This window comes from Cajanus cajan, chromosome 7 (assembly GCF_000230855.2).
Source record: "Cajanus cajan strain Asha chromosome 7, NIPB_CcT2T_4, whole genome shotgun sequence".
Classification (NCBI taxonomy): Eukaryota; Viridiplantae; Streptophyta; class Magnoliopsida; order Fabales; family Fabaceae; genus Cajanus; species Cajanus cajan.
Genome location: NC_138523.1, coordinates 58,024,713 through 58,043,538, shown reverse-complemented (window position 1 = coordinate 58,043,538; position 18,826 = coordinate 58,024,713). Strand labels below are relative to the sequence as shown.

The window sequence follows — 18,826 nt, the reverse complement described above, 5'->3', positions numbered from 1 at the left end:
ACCATGTTTGTTTAGTAAAAATGTGACACAAATAATATATATATACATATTTCTGAGCAAGATGTTGAATTAAACTGGTTCTTGTGATTTAACTACTGATTTATTGGTCACCTGATCCAGTTCTGATAAAAATAATTGAAATCCATCCGATAGTTTGGAAATGAAACTAATATATTTAGTAAAATTTAAGTAAATTTCATCCCATAAGAAAAAAATGTGATGAAAAAAGTATATTGTAAACATTCTTGTACCTGTCTGAATGGTAAGCTCCCTTTCGGTACAATTCTCAAACTCTATTTTGGAATTGAAAAAATAACTATTGCCGATTGATTATGTTCTATCCTAGAAGATGTTTGAATTCTCTTACGTACAAGTAGAACATGAAATAAGTATTGATGAAAATCAAAATTATACACATGCGTGTGGATAAGTTACAAAGTACCATTTACATTTTGTTTAGCGATTGATCACTAACATTAGGACTAGTGGAATCGCTATTCCATTTATCTGTCACAGCCTTTGGGGAAGAGATCAAATTCACATCCCTCAACAATTTCATCTCATCATGATCTGGTGATAATGGACCTTTACTGTCAAAATGCAATTCCTTTAGATGCCGAAACTCGTCCTTCCAACTTTGAATTGTCCTCAGCACTTCCAAAACTTGGTCCATAGAGGGTCTCAATTCTTTATCCCGTTGCAAGCACTGAAAAGCCAATTCTGCCACTGAAGTTATTTGCCTTTTAACATCACTATTTGACTCAAAACCAAGGGAAGGATCCACCAGCTGAGCAATTTCACTTTTTTGAATCTTCCTTATAGCTAGATCAGCCAAGTTTATTTCATCCTTATGCCGGTTCAGATCAATTGCTGGCATAGATGATATCAGCTCAATAAGCACAACCCCAAAACTATACACATCACTCTTGTTTGTAAGTTGGTAGCATCGATGATATTCAGGATCAACATAGCCAGGGGTTCCTTGTGGAGCTGTGGAAACGTGTGTCACATCATTGGGAAACAGTCTTGAAAGTCCAAAATCAGCAACTTTAACACAAAAATTGTTGTCCAGGAGAATGTTGTTTGTTTTTACATCACGGTGAATGATGTCAGAAGCATGGAGATGGACCAACGCAGTAGCAGTCTCTATGGCCACTTTGATTCGGATAGGCCATGGCAAAAAGCTACGATTTGTTGATCCATGATGATGGAGGTGACTGGCCACCGTCCCATTTGAAATGTATTCAAACACGAGCAATAGTTCACGGCTGTAACGTGAAGTGCAGCCATAGAGAGACACTAAATTTTTATGGCGCAAGCGTGTGAGAATTTTGATTTCATTCATGAATTGTTCTAATCGCCTATAGTTGTGCTCATATAAGCGCTTTACAGCAACTTCACGTCCATCGTCGAGTTTTCCTAGTTATTAAAATAGACATGAAAGTGATTTATTCGTGTTCAGAGCCATTGAATTATTATTTGATTTCCTTAAAAGGGGGAGTTTGTGTGTGGTACATACCATAGTAAACGATACCAAATCCTCCTTCTCCTAGTTCTCTAGAGCGGTCAAAACGTTTTGTTGCTTTTTCAAGATCCTTATAGGTGAACACTGGGACCCCAAAGTAGATACTCGCACTCTCTTGTTTTGGATTTGAGTAGAAATAAGACACACATCTTGGTTTGCAGTACCATATTATCAGTATCCCAATTATAATAATGCCAGGGAGTCCTATACCTGGAAACCAATAAAGAGGGAAAAATCCTATTAATTGAAGGCAGTAGATTATTCTTAAGAGCGTGTAAAAGTGAAATTTGAAACTGTTTGACTAAATGGGATTGTATGACTCTGTCCTCAAGCAATGGCATGGGGAGTTATACATCAGGGTACAAGAGCATAGCATCAGAAAAGGAATGTATGGTGCTCACTTCTCAGACTCAGATTGACAAATAAGAAAAGAGAGAACATTACCTAGTCCTAATTTCCACGCCAAACTTGTATTCTCTGCAGTATAAATTATAGGAACAAATTAATATATAGAAAACGGTAAAGATTAATTAAAGACAAGTGTGAGGCACATTACAATACCGAAGGCAGAACGCTTTGATTGGGCTAATTCTATGCATCGTGGTATGTGCTAGCTAGATGCTAATTAAGTTAAGATACAGTTAATGAGACAACATTCGTCGAAATAAATTTTTTTGAATTAGATATTTTCCAATAATCCTTTATTTGAAAGTTAATTTGTTGTAAGTTGTAACCTTTGGTTAAGTCTTATGGCATACCCTGAACTTGATTGTGACATCCTCTCCACCCCTACACATTTTTAACCCGAAAATATAAAAAGAAAATTTGCATACCTTTGGCGCAATAGAAATTTCCTTTACTGTCTAGTAAACATTGGCCTTCTCCGCGATTAAGGCAGCTTTCACAAGTATCAGATAATCGAACTTCAATAGCGATACTAGCAGACAGAAATTGAAAGGGGTTGCTAGTAGGTTTTGCTTGTACTGCAAGCTGAATGGTTGAACATGGTGCTAAAAAGCTTGGCCACTTGAAGCCCAAAGGAATTTCAGTATTTGGAGGACCATAGTAGATATCGTAGTCAGAACAATTTGAATATTTATAAATATATTTGGGAAGTGTGGCGTTGAGGGAACGATTGCATCTGAAGATAGTGATATTATATTTGATGTAGAAAGAAGCTAAATGAGAGGCGTGAGGAAGAGTAAAATTGTTTGTGAAGAGTGTGCAATTGTTGGTTTGCAAATAATGATATTGAGCATCGTCTTTGATGATTATGGTACGAGGTTCAACTTGTAGAACGTTGTAGGATCTTAGTGTTGGATTGTTGAGTTGAATGGTTTTGGAAGCCTGGGGGTCTTTTTGTTCACAACCACGTATGGGCAGTACGCCACAGTGTGGTTGCAGTGTGGTTGTGAAAGGAAACTTAATCTGGCCAAGATCTCCACAATCCCAAGAGGCTGGACACTTTCCATCCTAGCTGCAACAACAAGCTGGGACAAAATTATTATTACTGATTTCAAAATAAGAACAGGGACCATCAGGAATGTCAAGAATTGTCCAGAAAAGATGAAACTAAGGAAGGAAATGTTTTTGAAAAACAAGAAATGCACAAACAGTAGAAAACCCCCTCTTTTGTGAGGACTAGGTGGTGGCCAGAGGACTCCTCAGAATTTAGAACGGAGAACAGAATAAATAAACCTCACAAAGTATGTTGCACCTTATTTTTTAAACTATATAATATTCTCTTTCTCTTTTTTTATTTTTAAGAAATACTGTATGATATACTTTTGATAATCCTTACAAATACAGTCTTTTTTGACTTTTATTTTAATGTTGATTTTTATAATCATTATTATTTTATTTGGAGTTTTGGACCATCTCTATCTACTGGTGTCATTTTTTAAATTAATTAATTGACGAATAGTACGAATTACAGAAAAAGTATGCTATTTGGTATGAAGAATTTTTCTTGCGAATAGCACGAATTACAGATATCATTTTTTAAAATAAATAGCAATTAATTATTTTTTTTGAAAAAAAATCAAGAATTATAAAATATAGAATAGCAATTAATCATTTCGTATTATAAGTTTTAATACTGGTTAGCATTTTTCATTTTGTTAAACATTGGCTGTTTATTTAAGTATAGATGTTTAATATGTTAGTTGACCGAGTAAACTAATTTTAATAAAAAAAAATAGTTTGTATATATAATTAAAATTAGATTTATTTATGAGATTAAAAAATAAAATGTGTAATAATGAAAATAGAAAAGGGAAATATTATGAGAGAGGTGACGACGTTGGTAATCAGTTACATATAGTTTGACTTGACTACTGTCACTTTAAACTAATTGTTAACTAGATGGATGATTTGTTTCGCAAATGTGTTAACTAGATGAATGATACATTTATATAAAAAAATAATATTACAACTTCTAAGAATAAAAACAATATTATTAAATACTAAAATTAAATAAGTTTTTTTTTATTATAAAAATTAATAGTATAATCAAGCCAACTTCACGCTCTAATTTTTATACTTCTTTTCACGTTTATTTTTTTAAAAATATTACTATATATTTTTTCTATTGATGTCTCTTTCCCTTTCATTTTTATTTTTCTTCTCAAAAGGATGTGAAAATTATTTGAGAAAACACTACAACAAAATTTTCATATAGTGACACACACCTTATAGTGACACTATACATGTCACTAAAAATTATTTTTACCCACACAATAACTACAATATATGTTGGTATATTATTAAAAAGTGTAGGTATAAACTATAGTGACACATAAAATATGTTGTTAAATCTCATTCAAAATTAACTATAAAATTATATGTAACTATATGTCAAATAGACATATACCTACATATATTGTACCTATAGTGACACTTTTTGTATGTCACTATATGTAACATTTCTTGTAGTGAAAATAAGATAAGTTAGCAAACGACAGTAAGAGAGGTATGTTGTGTTAGAATTGTCATCTAATAAAGAATTTTACTTAATTCAATAAAGATATAAGAATAAATGTGTTTCTGGATATGTGATATTGATTTAAAATTCACGTGAATTTACAAGAGATATAGGTTTGATTTTCGTATTAAATATTGTTTAAAAACTTATTATTAAAATTATTTTTAAGTGTGTAATTATAAATCTTTACAAAAAAAATTCCACAATTAATTTTATTTGATAGAGAAATTACTCTTAATTTTTTCCAAGTGAATGTAAATTTTCACATCTTAAAATTAATTATATTAATATCCAAACATGCAACAAACGTGATTCTAATCATCTTGGACACAATAGAATAGATTTTAAACATGTTTGACATGAAACAAAATATACCCTAATTTAAGATATATTTAGTTAACATTTAATTAGAATATGATTTATAACTTTAGTTAATTGGTATATGGTAATTAATATTAGATTATGTATGTGTTTGTACACATAATGAGAGTTAAAAGCAAACAATATTTAAGATGTCCAGATCCTAATGATATTAATGGACTTACATTAGGAATATAAGGATAATCAAGTTACTCTTGTTACTTAACTTCAATTAAAGTTTTGTCTTGACACATTTAAAAGTTGCACATAACTTATGGGTTAAAATTTACAATCTTTATAAATATTTTTCTCCTTAACTTATTAAGACATCTTTTTAAAGACAAAATCATGATCATTTAACAAACTTTAAAGTAAACAATATTTTGATGTAATAATCCTAACAATATCAATGAATCTATGATCGAAATATTAATACTAGAATTAATTTTTATTTAAAGCCTATTTTTATATTACATTAAATTAGAATTATTATTTTTTATAACGATGATAATAAAGATCAAATTTAGTAATAAGTCACAAGAAACTATGAGTTTGTTTGAATAAATTTCTTTATACATACTTATAGAAGAAAAAAGTAAAAAATAAAAATAAAACAAACTTCTCTAAAAACTTACGTATAAATTAATTTATAAGAGTTTCTCACATTAATTTCTCTAAAATATGTTGTAACTAATTTTAACTTATAAAAAAAAGTTAATTTCATTTATATTTATTATTATTTCATCCTTATGTCGAGACAGATCAATTGCTGGCATAGATGATACTAGCTCAATATGCACAACACCAAAACTATAGAGTATAGACATCACTCTTGTTTGTGAGTTGGTAGCATCAGTGAGTTGGTAGCATCGGTGATATTCGGGATCAACATAGCCAGGACTTCCTTGTTTTGACATCACGGTGAATGATGTCAGAAGAATGGAGATAGGCCAACGCAGTAGCAGTCTCTATGGCCACTTTTAATCGGATAGGCCATGACAAAAAGCCACCATTATTTGTTGATCCATTTGAAATGTATTCATACACAAGCTGTGACGTGAAGTGCAGCCATAGAGAGACACTAAATTTTCATGGCGCAAGCGTGTGAGGATCTTGATTTCATTCATGAACTGTTCTAATCGCCTATAATTGTGTTCACATAGGCGCTTCACGCCAACTTCATGTATCGTCGAGTTTTCCTAGTTAGTAAAATAGAGATGAATGAAAGATATTTACTAATTTATTATTATTTTCATTGAAGGTGGAGTTTAACTGTGTGAGACAACATACCATAGTAAACATTAGATAATTGTACTTGAACACTGGTAACAGCAGATATAAATTGAAAGGGATCCTGAGGAGAGTCATCTGATAATGCAAGTTGAATCCTTGAACACGGTGCTAATGAGGTGGTCCGGAGGCAGTTGAGAGTTTGGAAGGCCATATATATAGTAGATATCGTAGTCAGAACAGTTTGAATATTTATAAATATACTTGGGAAGGCCGGTGATCCCGTGGGAGCGATTGCATCTGAAGACAGTGATGTTATACTTGACGTAAAAAGAAGCTAAAGGAGAGGGGTGAGCAAGTGTAAAATTGTAGCTGAAAGCTTTGCAATTTTTGGTTCGCAAATAATGTTCTTGTTCCTCATCTTTGATCATTATGGTGAGAGATTGAAGTCGCAGAACAGTGTAGCATTTTGATTTTGAAATGTATAGTTGGAGGGTATTGTTAGCATTGAACAGTTTCCATTCTGAGCTGAAACAAAGGAGCAGAAGCTGGGACAACACTAAGATTACTAGCTAGTTTCAAGATGACAAGGGACAACATTAGTAATGCCAAGAATCGACAAGCAAATATAACTAAAACTAAGGAAGAAACAATAAATGCACGCATTCAATGCAATGTAGCAAAGCAGAGAACACCCCCTTTCTTTAAGAGGAGAGGTGGGGACGGAGTCTTGATAATTACGTAGAATTCAGAAGGAGATTCCAGTGTATTGCATTGCATGCACCTTGTGTTTCAGAAGGAGATTCCAGTGTATTGCATTGCATGCACCTTGTGTTTCAAACCATCACACATTTAATATATACCATCGTTTTCAAGTCCTTGATATGCCACTTGACTTCGAATAGCTTTTCTTCTAAAGTATGATTTTAGGGTCCTTTACCCCTTTAGTGGTTAAGATATTATCGATTATCCTATCCTATCATGTCATAATGCATGATAAACATATTATAATGCACGACATATAATTTTATTTTATTTTTATATTTTGTTGCTCTAGTATTTTTTTTTAACAAAGAGTTGAATTAAGAAATAACATAATAAGATAAGTTCATCTCAACACTCAAATACATTGACTTGCTTTGGAAGAATTAACCCACAATTTCTTTCTATTTATTTTATTCTATAAGTATTTATGAGAATATTTAAAAAAAATTGTAAAATATTTTATGAATAATTCATAAAATATTTTAAATTTATTTTAATAATTTTCTGCTTATATTTAAATTTATTGACTAATACATGATTTTTTTTTCATTCATTCATTAAAAATTAGTTATGTATTTTTTTTTTCATTATTCCTTCAGGAGATTTTCATTTCTTCCTCCAATTTTTTTTTTTATTGTAGGACAATTGTCTCCTGTCAATAAAATCAAATAAGACAATTGTCTAAAATTTGTTCCTCTTTATTTTTTTTTCTCTTTCCCCTAAAAACTTTTCCATCCCTTTCCCCAAAAATCTTCATTCCATTATTCTAAGAAATATCTCTTAATTTTTTTTTCTTTCAAAAATAGCTCATCTCATTTATTAAAAATCTCGGTGTTAAAGGTTTGTAACATTTTTTTTCTATCAAAAGTTTCCGTTACTATTTTATAACTTATTGTTTTTACTCATCGCATAATTTTCATTATAGAAATCAAAATTCAAATACTCAAGTTCTTTTAATCATCACATAACATCTTCTCTTTTTTTTTTTTAATTTATGATTCATAAATTTAAATCATAATTATATATAATTAATTTATTATATTTTATTATTAATTTTATTTTTTATAAATTAAAATTAGGTGAATGGTGACTAGTAATTTTTACTTTCTTAATATTATTATGTTATATAATATCTTTTTAAAAAATTATTTAATTATTTTTAAAATTTTATTTTATTTTCAATCAAGATTTAATTTATAAATTTAAAATTTTAAAATAAGATAATATCTTATAAGTGCTTAAATAATAATATATATAATCACTTTAAAATAATCTAAGTGTTTCTCGTGTATATTCAAATACAACAACTTATAAAATGTTAAACACTTATAAAATAAGTTTTTAATACATAAAAGTGTATTAAATAAAATTTTAATTAAGTTATTTATTCAAACGGATCCATTATGTCACTATTATATTATTCAAAATAACAATATATATAGATATATTAAATATAAATTAGATATAATATTTAATAATAATTTATATTATATACCAGTAGAATCTAAACATTTTTTGTTTCTATATTTTATTTAATAAAAGTATTTTAAAATTATTAATGTTTGATAAATTAATTGATATTATATTTGATTTTCAAATTTAATGATCTTATAAATTTTTAATATTATTTTTTATTATTTAAAACTTAAAAATAAAATTAATAAGATAATTTTCTTTATTATATGTTATAAATGTTATAGATGTTATTTAATATCAAATTATAAAATAATATTATTATTTTGCGTCTCCTTCTATTACATTTCTTGCCTTCCAGATGTGAAAAATATTTTTTCTATAACATAAAGAAGATAAATGAGTCAGTCAAACGGTAGTGAGAGTAAAGAAATGTATCCTAACAACTCTCATTAGCAATTCTCATAAAAAAAAACAAATAAATAAACTAACGAAAGAAAGAGATATATTGAAAATTTGTATAATGATTTTTATAACATTAAAAATATTAATCCCCTTAAAATAAACATGAAAAATATTAATTATACTTTTAATTAATGAATAATAAAATAATTAGAATGGACTTTAATTCTTAATTAAAATTTATTAAAAAAAATATAAAATTATAGATTTAATAGAATTCATTAAATAAAAAATGAGATTCACACAATTTTATAATTTTTAATTAATTTTAATAAAAAATATATTAGAGTATGATACTATTATTTGTGATATGGTAATTATATATGACAATATTTCTTTTATGTTACTTACGCATAATATATTCTTAGAAAGGAACATCAGTTTTAGTTGTGTCTAATTATAATAAATAAATATTTTTAAATATATAAATTATATTATAATTAAAAATTTACTTCACTAGAAGGAGACTATAAGTTTACTAAGATAAATTTCTCCATAATATTCGTAGAAAAAAAAATGAAAAATTGAATAAATTTATTTAAAAGATAAAATTAATTTATATATAAGTTAATTCGTGAAAATTCTATTCCATTAACTTTTCAGAACTATTCCTTTTAACTTGTTTATAAACTAATTTTAATTTATAAACTTTTTTATTCTTATTTTCTTCTTCTAAAAATGTTTATGAAAAAAATATATCTAAATAGACCTATATTTATATTCTCTACACACTAAAAAAATTAATTTATATTATTCTTATCTTTGGTTTAAATTTTGAACTTAAGTTACTTCAAAATAATTATGCATATTTTCAATAATTTTATATATTGTTAAAGTTAAACTATTTATATTTTGGTCGAATTAATTATGTCTTTCTCTTATATTTTTAATATAGTTTCCTATTTTAATTTGTTTTCCTTTTATTTTCACTCGAGATATTTTCTAGCTAGTCATTTAACTATGTTAGGGTTTCACAGCCCAAACTGTTAATTAGGATTTTATTTTATTTAAATTTTTGTTGAAATTATTTTGAAATATTTATACAGATTATGTTTAAAAATGACATATATTCATAAAGATATGCAAAATAGTAAATAGTAAGGTGGCTTGTGAAATGTAAATGTGAAGTAATTTTAAAAACTTTCCAAGATTCAATTTAGAGTAATTATAGATTTGGAAAAGTTAAAATTTTGTAATGATTTTAAGATTAATCATGATAAAGCTAAAAAGTAAAAAATTAATCAAAGGTACTGATTTAACGTGCAAACCATTTTAAAAACTTAAGTCTCTTGACGATTTCAAAGTCACCGTTGGGAGTCTACGTTTTGTGCTTTTTTGTTTGTTTTTACAAATATAATGAAATGCTTGTTAAACTTATTGTACAAGGTGACTCAAAATGAAACTAATCAATGCGAAAAGTTTGTGGAAAAAATGAAGATCAGGGTGGACTGGAATGGAATGATGATTTTGATGTTTTCATAGCCAAAAGGTCCACACTCCATAATGCACACAACTTTGGAAAATTTATCATATGAGGTTAGATAGAGTGTAGAAGATTAACGAGAGGGGACAAAGTTTTTAGAATGGATATAATATAATTGAAGGTGCTGCCAAGTGTGGCTGTGTCAATGCGTCAAAAACACGTTGGCTTCATTCTCCTATGTCAAAACGCGTTGGCTCACACATAAAATATCTCCGCAACTTATAAATTACACATATATTTTAATAATTAAAAGAACTTTTATTTAATAATTAAAAATAAAATTATGAAGATTTATAAATATCATAAAATAACTCTAATACTAATACTTAATAGATTCTTTTCTTCATATATGAACTTCTCAAGTGACCCATTGGGTATGTACTTGTAAATCAAAGCTCTTTTGGAACCTTGTAGACAAAATCCGAGTAAACTAACGATGTTAACATGAGAAGTGACATTGATGCTAGCAACTTCATTGATAAATTCCTCACCGTTACCTTTGGAGTCGCTTAAAACTTTTACAGCCACAAGACTTCCATCATGTAGCCTCCCCTTGTAAACACTACCATACCCTCCTTCACCCAATTTGTTTTTGAAGGAGATCGTGGCCTTCTTTATCTCTGAATAACTCTATCTATTGGCTGCAAGGTGACCGTGGGTGTTCAGAAACATCTTATTCTTGTAAAACCACCTTCTAATGCACCAAACCAAAAATATCACAAGACTTTAAGAGAATCTATTTCATCATTAATGACTTCTTTTCAAAAAAGGTGCATTAATAGATTGTATAGCTTTGCTATAAGTTTTAAGATTATTTTTGTTAGAATACAAACAAGTCTCACATCAATAAAATAAGAGAAAATATAATAATTTATAAAACACACACATATTCTAATGTTAAAGAGACCTTTTGGATAATGATCAAAAACAGAATCGTGAAGACTTAAGTCCCAAAACAAACAATATCTCATCACTATAGGGTTATGTGTGAAAAATCTTATAAAAATAACTCTTATAAAATATTTCCTCAAACAAATATCATAGAATAATCTCATCAATTTTCAAGTAAGAAAGAATAAAATTTAGGACCAACATCTTTAACTTTTCTATTTCTTTTACTTATTTTAGGCTCAACATCCTTGTTAACATTACTACTAAACGGTAAAACAGAGTTAAAAGTATCATAAATAGGTTTAGAAAATTTATTCTTCAAAGGAAAAATATTTTCAAAGAAAACATATCTCTAAATTCTATAATTATATTATTAGAAATTTCAACGACTTTAAAATTAATAACTAAAAATCTATAAGTAGTACTATGTAAAGAATATTCAAAAAAAAAAGACAATCAACAGTCTTAAGACCAATTTTTTTTCTTCTTATTAATATGAATATTCACCTTTGCAAGACATCCCTACACTTTTAGATATTTCAAATTTGGTTTTCTATTTTTCCAAAGTTCATAAAGCGTTTTATCTGAATTTTATAAGGAATTTTATTCAAAATATGACATGCAGTAAAAAAAAACTTTCCCTCACAAATTATCAGGCAAATCAGAACTTATAAGTATAACATTTATCATGTCTAATAGAGTACAATTTTTTCTTTCAACAATTCTATTAGATTAATGAGCATAGGGTGGAGTGATTTCATGAATAATGTCATGTGATTCAAAAAATTCACCTATTTCACTAGAAGAATATTCTCTTCCTTTATCATAATGAAGAATTTTAATTTTCCTTTCTAATTGATTTTCAACTTCTACTTTATAAACTTTGAATTTATCAAATAACTCACTTTTATAAATAATCAAGTATATATAACAATATTTTGAGAAGTCATCAATGAAGGTAATAAAGTGTTTCTTTCCACCACGAGTAATAACATCATTGTTATCATATATATCACTATGAATGAGTTCAAGCAAGCAAGTTTTCTTTTGGACAAAATTTTGAAAGGATTTTCTAGGTTGTTTAGCTTGAACACAAACTTCACATTTTTATTTCAATTCATTAAAAGATTTAGGCATAAAATCAAGAGTTATCATTCTTTTAATAGAATTCAAGTTAATATGTCCAAGTCTACCATGCCAAGTGTCACAACATTCAACATTTGAAATAGATGATGAAGAAATGCTAGAATGTTTATTAATAAAAGATAACATGAAATTAAGTTTAAACAAACCATCACAAACATATCATTTCCTAACAAAAGAACCATGTCGAGAATTACAACTCTATTGGATTCAAAAACAACTTTAAAACCTTGTTGAACTAACAAAGCAACACCAATCAATTTTTTTCTAATTTCATAAACATGAAAGACTTCCTCTAAAACAAAACAATTTCTTGAAGATAATTCTAATTCTACTCAACCTAGACCAATAACACGTGCTAGGATCCGATTTCCCATGCTCACATTACGTGTTCCACATTCCTGATACGGAGAAAATAATTTTTTATCAACAGACACATAAACATTAGCTCTAGAGTTAATCCACCAATCATTTGAGTTATAAATAAAATTTAACTTTGGGCTAATGACATGATATCTGTTAGATGGGGAATCTGAGTTAGCATTAGCGATAATAACATTAGCCTGAGGCTGAGAAGATGATTTGGGATCAAATGTAGTATCTTTTGGTTGATGACGACGATGAAAACAATTCTTAGCAAAATGATTGTTTCTTCCACAGCCAAAGTAGAAGGACTCATTTTCTTGAATTTTACTCTTTGATTTGTAGTTGTTATAAAAAGCCTTGTTTTTATTTTTGGAGAAATGGGAGCTTTGACCAAACTTATTATTAGAAAAACCAAATTTGTTTGAAAAACTTTTGTTTAAGCTTATTAGAATTTTCCACTAAATGGGCCTTAGCCTGAAAATGAGGTTAATGAGAATCCTTTTGTGAAATACGATGTTTATCTTCAATTCGTAAAGAAGCCAATAAGTCAAAAAAAAGTGAAATGATCAAGTTTATGCTTAAGGCTTCTTGTAAATACGGACCAAGAAAGAGGAAATTTAGAAATTGAAAAACTAACAAGCATTATGTCAGGCAAAGTAATTTCTTTCATCTTCATGTCATAAATAATATTTTCAAATTCATGAACTTGGTCAAAAAAAGGTTTTTCATCTTCCATTTTAAAATAAATCATTATTTCACAAGAGTATTTTCTTAAAACATTTTCAACAAAACCATATTTTAGTTCAAGAGCATCTCATAACTTCAAAGCAGTTTTTTGTATGAAAAAATATTATATAAATATTATCATATAGAGTACTTAAAATACGATCATGACTCAAAATATTTTTATCACTAGAAGTATCATCAGAAGAGTTTACTTTAACCACAACACTATTAGAACTTCTTTCAAGATTTCCATTTAAAATGACAAAAAACAACCCTAGTTCTGTTAGCTAAAATTTCATCAGTTGTTGACTTGTTGCCAACATCAAAAAAATTTCACCATTATGTTTTTTGCCTTATTGCTCAAAGACTTTAAAATATCCATTGTAAACATGTTGATATTGAACAAGAAAAGAATTTTCTCTCTAAGATTGTTGTTATTAAAAATTTAATAGAGCACTTAAAAAATAAATACTTAAATTTATCAAGAAAGTCAATATTAACAACATAATGAATACTTCAAAATTAAAAATAAAACAATTAGTAACAACGGATCAAGTACAAAAAGTAAATTAAAATCATAAATAACAAGATTAGAGTAGTTTGAGTTGAAACATGCAGAGTGTTATTCTTAGAGAGAAAACTCTTTACTGCATTGGTAATTTTAAATCTTATAGTGCACTCCTCTTGCAAGATAGGTCAACTCGTTAGATCGTTCAAGTACAACAAAAGATTTTTAAACCAAAGAACACTACTTCAAAAATTATATTTTATTAGTAGAAATAATTTTAAGAGAAAGATATAAGTGAATTGTTGTGTGTATTTTTTTCTTTTACTTAGACACCTATATATAGATGCACCAACATGTGCTTAATTTTGAAAAATTTTAAAAATTGGACCCCAAGTGTTAATCTAAAAGTAAGCAACGTGCACACCAACGATATGCAGCAGGTTTTTCAGAAAATAAAATTGTACCATGCCTTTAGTCAAAATAACATTCAAAATGTTATTGTTATGCCGTTAAGAGGAATTGATAAAAATCAAGGAGAATTGGTCAATACAAATGCGCACATATGAGAGAGAATAAAATTGATTGATAAAAACTAAATAATTATATATATATATTAATTTTCAACATTTTCTTCATCTTATACAGTATTCTCACAAGTCCCAAACTACAATGTCTCACATGATAATTTGACTGGAGAGGTTGAAGGAGACGAGAGAAAAGGTTTAGGTGGAATTTGCAAGGTCTCAACTTTACTTTCTAGCATTTCCAACACTTCACTTATGGCTGGTCGAGTAGAAGGATGAGTTTGTATGCACCATAAGCCCACTATTGTCATCTTTCTCACCATTTTCTCATCACTCTCACTTCTTATGTTTTCTAAACCAAGCTCTTGATTTGGTTCAAGACGATTGTAAATCCAATGAGGAAAATATATTTCACTCGACCGGTCTACTTCAGCCTTAATATTCTTTCTTCCTCCAACTATTTCTAACACCATCATTCCATAACTGTAAACATCTGATTTATGTGACACTGCACCAAAATTCCTCGAAAAAACTTCTGGTGCTATATAGCCTGCTGTTCCTCTAGCGCCAAATATTGATATTATACTTTCTTTTCTTGTACATATTTTTGCAAGTCCAAAATCTGAAATCTTGGGATTGAAATTCTCATCCAACAGAATGTTATGAGGTTTTATGTCAAAATGTAAAATTTTAGTATTGCAACCTTTATGCAGGTATTCTAGTCCTCGAGCAACACCGATTGCAATATCATACATCGTTTGACAGTCCAATTGATGATCTGTCACTTGAGCATTTTCTTGAAAGATAAACTTCTCGAGTGATCCATTAGACATAAACTCATAAATTAAAGCCCGTTTAGAACCTTCGAAACAGAACCCCAAAAGTGTAACAATGTTAATATGAGAAGTTCTGCTAATACTTGCAACTTCATTGATAAATTCCTCACCACTATCTTTTAACTCATTTAGGATCTTGACTGCAACATAACGTCCATCCTGTAATTTTCCTTTGTATACACTACCGAACCCCCCTTGGCCTAATTTGTTTCCGAAGGAGTTGGTCACTTTCTTTATCTCAGAATAACCATACCTCTTGAGTTGAAGAGGTCTATGTCTTTTCAGAAACACCTCAATCCGTTGATTGGTTGGATTTTGCTTCCTCCATTTTGTATAGAAGATCTTAATCGTCGCTAGCAATAGAACAACTGTAACAGCTGGATAAGTTATTCAAATTAGAAAGATTAATTTAGAAGTATAAGAAAGTAATGTTATACAGTGAAGTAGAACAAATTTTGGATATCCTTCTCTACATAACTAATAACTAATGATTTCAAGCCAGATCTATTATTAGGCTAGGAACGTAAGGCACAAGAAAGCCAGAACTTGGCAGATGTGCAGCTAATTTTGATCTTACGGCTGCTTTAAGTGCAGCTGCTTATGTTTTGCACCTTTTAGTAATCAAGAACAATAAAGAACTATAATAATGCTTTAGTTTAAGACTGATTTACAACTGAGTTAAAGACTTTGGAGTTTGGAGTGAAGGACTAAGGCAAAATCACAGTGGCCAGTATACATGGAAGGAATTTGGAGATAGGATAGGAATTCCGAATTGAAATTTTACTTTCCAGGATGCATAAAAGAGACAAAAACAAATGATGTTGTTAAAAAAGAAAGAAAAACTCAGTGGATTATACACTTTGATAGTGGAGAGTGAAACCGAATACCCTTAAACAAATAAAATAGAAAGTATTTGATAAAATATAGTTATTATATTAAAAGCATAAAAATAATTTAGTTCTTTCATTTTAGTAACTTTTTTTACTGTTCTTACATTTTAGTAATTAAAAATATTAAATATGATATATCAAATACTCCTTAAGTAATTAAGGAGTTAGACACAAGTACCTAATGTGTTGAATTCAATGTCAAACCGTTAGGACAGTGTCTGAATTTGATTCTTCACAAAAATAATCTTTAGTCAAACTTTACTTACTTCTAGTCGAATTAGATTAATTTAAAATAAAACCTTAAAACACTAGTGCGACACTAAAAAATACTCCTTAAGTAAAACAATTATTAGCATCCTTTAAAATATGAGTTAATCGTCTATACATTATCAGTGTAAAGTTTTTTTACACTAACAACCAATTATATCTTTTAATTGTGTCATGTCACTGTTAAAAATAAATATGTTACAGTGACATGGTACAATTAAAAGATATAATTGGTTGCCAGTATAAAAAAACTTTATACTGGCAATTTATAAATGATTAACTCTTAATATATAATATACATGATTTATTATTTATTTTGCATAAAGACACTAATGAAAATGAAAATTAATCTACTTGTATTACCTAGTCCGAGTCCTAGTATCATTTTCACAATCCAATTTCTACTCCCTGCAAAAGTTAGAAAACAATTAGCTACTATTTTGGTTAAAATCATTTGAAACGAAATCAAATGTTAAAATTCCTCCCGGAAGTCAAAGAACACGAATACAGAGCAAATGTTTAATTTGTTCTCAAAATTTAGCCGAGTTTGGCTGATCACCTACCTTTGGCTAATTCTAAATTAGATATTATGTTAATTTATATATGAGATAGAGAATAATGTATAGTATGTGTGTGGAATCCAAAGTATTTGTGCATACCTTTGGCGCAATGGAAATTTCCTTTACTGTCAAGTAAACATTGGCTTTCTCCGCGATTAAGGCAGTTTTCACAAGTATCAGATAATCGAACTTCAATAATATATAGAAAACGGTAAAGATTAATTAAAGACAAGTGTGAGGCACATTACAATACCGAAGGCAGAACGCTTTGATTGGGCTAATTCTATGCATCGTGGTATGTGCTAGCTAGATGCTAATTAAGTTAAGATACAGTTAATGAGACAACATTCGTCGAAATAAATTTTTTTGAATTAGATATTTTCCAATAATCCTTTATTTGAAAGTTAATTTGTTGTAAGTTGTAACCTTTGGTTAAGTCTTATGGCATACCCTGAACTTGATTGTGACATCCTCTCCACCCCTACACATTTTTAACCCGAAAATATAAAAAGAAAATTTGCATACCTTTGGCGCAATAGAAATTTCCTTTACTGTCTAGTAAACATTGGCCTTCTCCGCGATTAAGGCAGCTTTCACAAGTATCAGATAATCGAACTTCAATAGCGATACTAGCAGACAGAAATTGAAAGGGGTTGCTAGTAGGTTTTGCTTGTACTGCAAGCTGAATGGTTGAACATGGTGCTAAAAAGCTTGGCCACTTGAAGCCCAAAGGAATTTCAGTATTTGGAGGACCATAGTAGATATCGTAGTCAGAACAATTTGAATATTTATAAATATATTTGGGAAGTGTGGCGTTGAGGGAACGATTGCATCTGAAGATAGTGATATTATATTTGATGTAGAAAGAAGCTAAATGAGAGGCGTGAGGAAGAGTAAAATTGTTTGTGAAGAGTGTGCAATTGTTGGTTTGCAAATAATGATATTGAGCATCGTCTTTGATGATTATGGTACGAGGTTCAACTTGTAGAACGTTGTAGGATCTTAGTGTTGGATTGTTGAGTTGAATGGTTTTGGAAGCCTGGGGGTCTTTTTGTTCACAACCACGTATGGGCAGTACGCCACAGTGTGGTTGCAGTGTGGTTGTGAAAGGAAACTTAATCTGGCCAAGATCTCCACAATCCCAAGAGGCTGGACACTTTCCATCCTGAGCTGCAACAACAAGCTGGGACAAAATTATTATTACTGATTTCAAAATAAGAACAGGGACCATCAGGAATGCCAAACAAGAAAAGATAAAACCAAGGAAGGAAAACGCATTCAATGCATCAAACAACAATTGTGCCTTTTTATAGTGAAAAATTTGCCGAGACAAAAATATTGAAAGGTTCAATTTAGAGTAATTGTAATTTTTGAAAAGTTAAAATTTTGTAATGATTTTAAAATTAATCATGATAAAGCTAAAAAGTAAAAAAAAATTAATCAAAGGTACTGATTTAACGTGCAAGCCATTTTAAAACTCAAGTCTCTTGACGATTTCAAAGTCACCGTTGGGAGTCTACGTTTTGTGCGTTTTTGTTTGTTTTTACAAATATAATGAAATGCTTGTTAAACTTATTGTACAAGGTGACTCAAAATGAAACTAATCAATGCGGAAAGTTTGTGGAAAAAATGAAGATCACGGTGGACTGGAATGGAATGATGATTTTGATGTTTTCATAGACAAAAGGTCCACACTCCATAATGCACCCAACTTTGGAAAATTTATCATATGAGTTTAGATAGAGTGTAGAAAATTAACGAGAGGGGACAAAGTTTTTAGAACGGATATAATATGATTGAAGGTGCTGCCAAGTTGCAACCATGTGTGGCTGTGTCAATGCGTCAGAAACACGTTGGCTTCATTCTCCTCTGTCAAAACGCGTTGGCTCACAGA

The 18,826-nt window shown here is 29.3% G+C and overlaps 2 protein-coding genes across 2 annotated transcripts; both read right to left on the bottom strand.

Moving 5' to 3' along the window:
* Nucleotides 1-368: 368 nt before the first annotated feature.
* On the bottom strand, nt 369-2,997 carry LOC109813114 (LEAF RUST 10 DISEASE-RESISTANCE LOCUS RECEPTOR-LIKE PROTEIN KINASE-like 1.1). Its single transcript, XM_020377240.3, has 4 exons — nt 2,359-2,997; nt 1,970-2,002; nt 1,520-1,735; nt 369-1,419 (listed from the first exon to the last, which is right to left on the bottom strand). The coding sequence occupies exon 4, from the start codon at nt 1,343-1,345 to the stop codon at nt 446-448; it is 900 nt and encodes a 299-aa protein (XP_020232829.2). The 5' UTR covers nt 1,346-1,419; nt 1,520-1,735; nt 1,970-2,002; nt 2,359-2,997; the 3' UTR covers nt 369-445.
* Nucleotides 2,998-14,433: 11,436 nt separating this feature from the next.
* LOC109818287 (LEAF RUST 10 DISEASE-RESISTANCE LOCUS RECEPTOR-LIKE PROTEIN KINASE-like 2.4) lies at nt 14,434-18,673 on the bottom strand. Its single transcript, XM_029268801.2, has 3 exons — nt 17,458-18,673; nt 16,736-16,780; nt 14,434-15,592 (listed from the first exon to the last, which is right to left on the bottom strand). Exons 1-3 carry the CDS (start codon nt 18,161-18,163, stop codon nt 14,520-14,522), a joined length of 1,824 nt encoding a protein of 607 aa, XP_029124634.2. The 5' UTR covers nt 18,164-18,673; the 3' UTR covers nt 14,434-14,519.
* Nucleotides 18,674-18,826: the final 153 nt, after the last annotated feature.